We start from the raw sequence: 6,754 nt of genomic DNA on the forward strand, positions 1-6,754 counted from the left end.
CACAGGGAAGACGTGGCAGCTACAGGGGAGGGAGAAAAGGTCAAACACACCACGCTTGATGTGTTTATTTGGTTTTCAGCCCAAACTCCCACCCACAGGCCAAAGGCAAGGGCAGCTTGAGCACTCCAGGCAGCTCATGAGCAAGAGCTGCTTCATCCATTCAGCACTGTGCAGCCAGTGCTTGTGTTTACTGCTTAAAAATAACACTAAAAATACAAAAAACTTGTACCAAGTATCCCACATCTCTGTAGAGCTCCATCCTCTCCCCCTGGCAGCAGTGAGGACCTAGAAGAGCCAGACGCTCACCCCAAAATCAGGGAATTGTTTAAGGAAGGACAATGGGGCACTTTGCGCTTCTGGCTGACATGGCGCTGTCCAGTCATAAGTTGAACTCAGTGATCTCAGGGGTTCTTCCCTGTCCTTCCAGCCGTGCCCACCCTCAGGGGCCAGACCCGGGGCAGCAGCTGTGACCCTTCACACCCAGCTGTCCCCAAAGAGAAGCCTTAAGGAGCTGCCACAACGGACGACACCTCTCCCTGGTACAAGGGCTGCACGCCAGCCTTCTCTCCCTACTTGGGCAGCCCTGACAACCATGAGGGGCTGCGGGCAGCCCCCAAACAGGCCTCGGAGAGCGCCCGAACCCCTCGCAGAACACCACCCCCGCAGCCGCGGCTCCCGCCGTTGTGGGGAGGCCGCGCCTCGGTCAGCCTTTATATACTGCCCGCCGCGCGCGCGCCTGGTCACGTGCCCGCCCCGCCTCTGACGTCATCGCCGCGCGCGGCAGCATGGCAGCGGTGGCGGCGCCCGGCGTGGCGCCGGTTCGAGCCCGGTGAGTGCGGGATCGGCGCCTCCTTAACCCCCCGGGACGTGCCTGACCCCTCCATACCCCCCCCCGAACGGGCTCGGCCCCTTGATAACCTTCTCCGGTACGTGCCCGCTCCCTTCATAAACCCCCCCGGTACGTTCCTGGTCTCTCCATATCCCCCTCCCACGACATTCCCAACTCCTCCATCCCCCAGTACGTCCCTGGTCCATCCATAATCCTCCCAGTACATTCCCGACCCCTCCATACTGCCTCCCAGTCCATGCCCAGCCCCTCCTGCCCTCGGTACAGTCCCTGTCCCCCCATAATCCCCGCTCTTGACCCCTTTTCCACGGACACCCGCAGGTTCCTCACCTCCAAGGAGCAGTTCCACGCCTACCTGCGGGCAGGGGGCGAGGAGGAGGAGGAGGAAAAGGAGGAGAAGAAGGAAGAGGAGCAGGTCAGCAGCTCCCAGAGCGAACCCCCAGCCAAGCGGGTGAAGGCAGAGGAGCTCAGCCAGGATGGGGAAAGCCAAGGGAATGCTGGAGAGGAGGAGAAGGAGCGCCCGGAGAAGAAGAGAGCCCGGGGGCAGAACAAGAGCCGCCCCTGCATGAAACCCAACTGCTACGAGCAGAGCAGGCTGTGCCCCTCAGTGACACAGGTGGGACACTGGGCCCTGCTCCAGCTGGGTTAGGTGGGAGATTGGGAAGAAATCCCTCCCTGTGAGGGTGGGGAGGCCCTGGCATAGGGTGCCCAGAGCAGCTGGGGCTGCCCCTGGATCCCTGGCAGTGCCCAAGGCCAGGCTGGACATTGGGGCTTGGAGCAGCCTGGCACAGTGGAAGGTGTCCCTGCCATGGCAGGGGTTGGCACTGGATGGGATTTAAGGTCCCTGCAACCCAAAGCAGTCTGGGATTCCATAAAAACCATCTGGGAGAGGGTGACGTGGGATGAGTGGGACAAGTGAAGCATCACCTCCCCTGAGGTGTGTCCACCCCTCCCCTCCTGCAGCACATCCCTGGGAGCATTCCCGACCTCCCCGGGGGCTCTCAGGTGCTCAGGGCAGTTCTGGCCTGTGCTGGTCCATCCCCACCTTGCCCTGCTCCGTGTTGTCCTCAGGGCTGTGCCGGGCAGTGCCACTTCGGGCCGCGCTGCCGCTTCCTGCACGACGTGTCCGAGTACCTGGCGGGGAAGCCGGCGGACCTGGGCCAGCGCTGTGTCCTCTTCGACACCTTCGGCCGCTGTCCCTACGGTGTCACCTGCCGCTTCGGCCAGGCCCACCTCGGCGACGGCCATCAGAACCTGGTCAACGCCGCCCTGGCTCAGCAGTGGGACGGGAAGCTGCTGGTGAGGAACAGCCTCTCCAAGGACCTCCAGCAGCAGCTGCGCAAGAGGAAGTTCAGCTTCCAGAAGGCCGAGGAGTTTCTCCGTGGGCTCCACAGTGGGAAGGGAGGCAAAGCCACGGGGGGCTGCACAGAGGTGTCCAACTGCACAGCACCCCAGGAGGGCCTGGGAGACAGCCCTGTGCTGCAGGAGCAGGGAGAGGATCCCAAACCAGAGGCCCTGCAGAGCTCCCGAGGGGCTGAGGATGCTCCCTCCACCCCAACCCTGGGCCCGCTGACAGATGAAGACGTCACGAAGCTGCGGCCGTGTGAGAAGAAAAAGGTGAGAGTCCCTTGTGTCCTGATCCCGTGGTGCAGACTGTGCGTGGAAAGATGGCAGAGAAACCCCTTGGGGAGCCTTTAGCTGGGGGAGGCAGGCAGAGCACTCCTTATATATGGAAGGAATTCCTCCCTGTGAAGGTGGGGAGGGGCTGGGATGGAACTCCCAGAGCAGCTGGGGCTGCCCCTGGATCCCTGGCAGTGCCCAAGGCCGGGCTGGACGGGGCTTGGAGCAGCCTGGGACAGTGGAAGGTGTCACTGCCATGGCAGGGCTGTGGAATTGGATGATCCTTAAGGTCCTTTCCACCCCGGAACATTCTGTGATTCCACAAAAGCCACTGCAGCTCTGCTAACCTGCTCCTCCATCCCTGTTTTCCAGCTGGAAATCCAAGGCAAGCTCTACCTGGCTCCACTGACCACGGTAGGTGGATAACTCCATCCTCTTGCCAAAACTTGGCGCTGACACGGTTGGAACAGGGCAGATCTGACCATCCCTGTCCCTGCTGTCCCTGCCAGTGTGGCAACCTCCCTTTCCGACGGATCTGCAAACGTTTTGGGGCAGATGTCACCTGTGGGGAGATGGCCGTGTGCACCAACCTGCTGCAGGGCCAGTCCTCCGAGTGGGCTCTGCTCAAACGCCACCACACCGAGGACATTTTCGGGGTGCAGGTCAGTGTTGTCACCCCATAGCCCACCAATAACTCCCTTCCCAGGGGAAAAGCTGCCTCTGGAACTCAGGGAAGCTGTTTCCCTTTGGCAGCTGGAGGGAGCCTTTCCAGACACCATGACCAAGTGTGCAGAGCTCCTGAACAGGACAATCGACGTGGATTTTGTTGACATCAACGTCGGGTGTCCCATTGACCTGGTCTACAAGAAGGTGAGAAATTCTGTCTTTGAATCCTTGTTTTCTCCCTCATTCCCTGCTGCCTGATTGCTCCTTCCAGTCTGATCCAGAGCTCGCAGTTCATTTGTGGGCAGTAGATCCCAATGAGAAGGGGGTTAAGCTGCTCAGGGAGCAGGGAATTGCTGTCTCTGCTGGCAGGATTTGGGAGGGAAAAGCACTCTGGGGTTTATTTTTGGTTGAAGGATCCACTTTCTCCAAGCTTTGAGATGCTCCAAGCCCTACCTGAGCAGCTCCAAGGACTCTCCACTGTGTGAAGAAGAGGAAAGTCCTGACTGTGCCGTGTTTTGTCCCTCAGGGAGGAGGCTGTGCTTTGATGACTCGCTCCAACAAGTTCGAGCAGATCGTCCGCGGGATGAACTCGGTGAGTTGGAGCACCTGGAGCTGAGCTGAGGGAGCCCAGTCCAGCCTGGCCTCATTCCCCCACCTCTGCAGGTGCTGGATGTGCCACTGACGGTGAAGATCCGGACTGGGGTGCAGGAAAAGGTTAACGTGGCTCACAAAATCATCCCCAAGATCCGGGAGTGGGGAGCGTCCCTGGTCACGGTATGGAGACAGATGTGTGGGGTTGGTGGCTGAGGAATTCAGCCTGGAGACGGGGTGGGGGTGACCTTCCCCTGCCTTTCAGTGCCCTCTGCTAATAAAAGAGGAAAATTCAGGTGCAGAGGGTGTTTTCCTACCTGCTCCTGAGCCTTGGGTCCGTCATCGTGGAATCCCATGGAACGGTTTGGGGAGGAGCCTTAAAGCTGATCCCATTCCACTGTCCCAGGTTGCCCCAAGCCCTGTCCAACCTGTCAATGCCCCTGGCTGTAAATTCAGGGGCAGATCCCGAGGGATCTCTTACTGAGCTCTGCTCACCCCGCTCTGTCAGCACCCGTCGATCCCGAGGCCGATCCCGAGGCCGATCCCGAGGCCGATCCCGAGGCTCCCTTTCCCCATCCCGCTGTCAGTGCCCCCCGTCCCTCCCTGCCTGTCCAGCGAGGTGTCCCTGGCTCTCTCCCACAGCTGCACGGCCGATCCCGGGAGCAGAGGTACACCCGGAGCGCAGACTGGGAATACATCGCCGAGTGCGCCCGCATCGCCAGCCCCATGCCTCTCTTTGGTACGTGGGGCTTCCTTTGTCACTCATTTCGTTTCAAATTCCTTTAAAAATGGGGAAAAAACCCAGCTTCCCGAGGATGCTTAGCATAGAGGAAAGGTTGGAGCATCCCTGGTGTTGCTGATGTGGTGCCAGAGGGAAGGGACAGGGAAAAGGGACAGGTAGGACACGAATCACTTGGGTTTTTCCAGGTGTTTTCTTGCCCCTGTGGCACAGAATCCCTAAACCCTCAGGGAAAGGAGCTGGGAGTAAAGGAGGAGAGAGGAGACTGCTCCTTTTTCCCTTGTAAGGGAACATCCATCAGAAACATCCCTGGGAATCCAAACCAGGAGCCCCAGAGCCTCTTTGGAGCATCTGGACACTGTGTCCATTTTGAATTTTATCCCATGCCTGGATTAGCTCACTTTGACTTGTCCTCACGGATCACTTTGACCTCTGGCTTCTCCCTCCTTTCCGGGCAGGAAACGGGGATATTTTGTCCTACGAAGATGCAAATCGAGCCATGCAGATGGGAGTTTCTGGAATCATGATTGCAAGGCAAGTGCCTGTGTTTCCCTTTGCTCCTGAGCTCTGGTGGTTCAAGGGGAAAAAAAAGGAAAAAAAAAGGGATTAAAAAAATCCCTAAACAAACCCAAATTGGTAAAATCCATTTGTATCGTCGGGAGCTTCTTGCTGGAATGGAAAAGAAGATTTAAAGCAGAGTTGGCTGGGAAATCAGTGCTGGAAAGTGTCTCAAATCTTCAGGAGCATCAGTGGTGGGAATAACAATCCGTTTTTTTTTTTTTTTTTTGCTGCAGAGGGGCACTCATCAAACCTTGGCTTTTCACGGAAATCAAGGAGCAGAGACACTGGGATATCTCCTCCAGCGAGAGATTCGACATCCTCAAGGACTTCACCAACTACGGCCTCGAGCACTGGGGGTCGGATACTCAGGGAGTGGAGAAAACCAGGAAATTCCTGCTGGAGTGGCTCTCCTTCCTGTGCAGGTAACTCTGCCCAGCCAGGAGGATCTTTAAAAAAGAATTCATTCAACCCCAGCACTCACTGCTGTTACATTTCATTTCATTCCAGGTACATTCCTGTTGGATTATTGGAACATCTACCTCAGAGAATCAACGAGCGGCCGCCCTATTACCTGGGGAGGGACTACCTGGAGACACTCATGGCCAGCCAAAACGTGGATGATTGGGTCAAAATAAGGTAATAAAGCATCGAATTTCATTTCAATTGCTAAAAAATGACGTGGCAGAGCCCCTGTAGAGCCCCAGGGTCGTGTGACAGCTGGGGACTGAGCACTGACCCCTCCTTGGGTTTGCTTTTGTCGTTGTCCTTGTGTCCTTCCTCCCTGTCCAAGGCCAGGCTGGATGGGGCTTGGAGCACCCTGGGACAGTGGGAGGTGTCCCTGCCCATGGCAGGGGTGGCACTGGATGAGCTTTATGGTCTGGATTAATTCTGTAATTGATTCTTTCTCCCAGTGAGCTGCTCCTGGGCCCCGTCCCGCCCAGCTTCACCTTCCTGCCAAAACACAAGGCCAATTCCTACAGATAGGGCTGGCCAGGCCCTGTCCCACGTCAGGAGGCCTTTGGATGGGGTGTGAGGAGGAGCAGGGCTCCTCAGCTGCGCTGGGAGTTGGAATAAAGCTGATGTTTTTAGAAGCTGGTGAGTTTTTTGCCTTCCTGCCGCACATCAATCCTGGCAGACAAACACCCTTTAGTGAGGGGATCTTTGCCTCCAGTTCACAGCCAGAGCTGTCCCAGCTGCCCCACATCGCTGAGAAAGAGGCCTCAGTTCCCACCAGGATGTCCTTGGGAGTGATGAACTCCCAGGATGAGGAGCAGCAATGTCCCCCCAGCCCTTCTGCTGCCCCCACAACCAAGGGGACACAGAGTTGACATTCAAGCTCCAAAGAGAAGCTTCTCAAAGAATTCTGAAGGCTCTGGGGACAGCCTGGAGGGTCTTAGCAGCTTCCCCACACCTAAAGGGACCCCAGTGGCACCAGCAGAGTGGCAAGAGTGGTGCTCCCAGACCCCCCAGCGCTGTTGATGCCCATCACAGCCACCTCCAGAGGACATCCCCAGGCAGCAGCGGTCCCCTCAGCTGCTCTGCTGCCCCAAAACCAAGGTTTCAGGGACAGCGCAGGGCTGCGGCACCGCGGGGACCCCCTGGACCATCCCCATCTCCCCCCACCACGAGCACCCGGGCGAGCTGCTGCCTCGGTAGGTGTCATGGCGGCCCCCTGTGCCTCGGTAGGTGTCATGGCGGCCCCCTGTGCCTCGGTAGGTGTCATGGCGGCC

General features: G+C 58.1%; 1 protein-coding gene across 2 annotated transcripts; it reads left to right on the forward strand.

The window, feature by feature from the left end:
* Positions 1–734: 734 nt before the first annotated feature.
* Positions 735–6,115, forward strand: DUS3L (dihydrouridine synthase 3 like). Of its 2 annotated transcripts, none has more exons than XM_042024432.1 (13): positions 735–829; positions 1,169–1,463; positions 1,919–2,464; positions 2,840–2,881; positions 2,977–3,129; positions 3,221–3,337; positions 3,660–3,725; positions 3,797–3,907; positions 4,367–4,463; positions 4,922–4,997; positions 5,258–5,446; positions 5,532–5,660; positions 5,936–6,115. In XM_042024432.1, the coding sequence occupies exons 1-13, from the start codon at positions 786–788 to the stop codon at positions 6,006–6,008; spliced, it is 1,938 nt and encodes a 645-aa protein (XP_041880366.1). In that variant the 5' UTR covers positions 735–785; the 3' UTR covers positions 6,009–6,115. The 2 variants fall into 2 exon arrangements, with proteins under 2 accessions (XP_041880366.1, XP_041880368.1); XM_042024434.1 differs by lacking the exon at positions 735–829 and adding an exon at positions 851–926.
* Positions 6,116–6,754: the final 639 nt, after the last annotated feature.

This window comes from Corvus kubaryi, unplaced genomic scaffold (genome assembly GCF_017639235.1).
Source record: "Corvus kubaryi isolate FWS band 111438036 unplaced genomic scaffold, C.kubaryi_AGA036_p1.0 37262, whole genome shotgun sequence".
Lineage (NCBI taxonomy): Eukaryota > Metazoa > Chordata > Aves > Passeriformes > Corvidae > Corvus > Corvus kubaryi.

Excerpts from the sequence above, each read along its gene's own strand:
- DUS3L (XM_042024432.1), top strand. The coding sequence starts at position 786 with ATGGCAGCGGTGGCGGCGCCCGGCGTGGCGCCGGTTCGAGCCCG. Across the intron at positions 1,464-1,918 it reads TGTGCCCCTCAGTGACACAG|GGCTGTGCCGGGCAGTGCCA; the intron begins GTGGGACACTGG and ends TGTTGTCCTCAG. Across the intron at positions 3,908-4,366 it reads GGGGAGCGTCCCTGGTCACG|CTGCACGGCCGATCCCGGGA; the intron begins GTATGGAGACAG and ends TCTCTCCCACAG.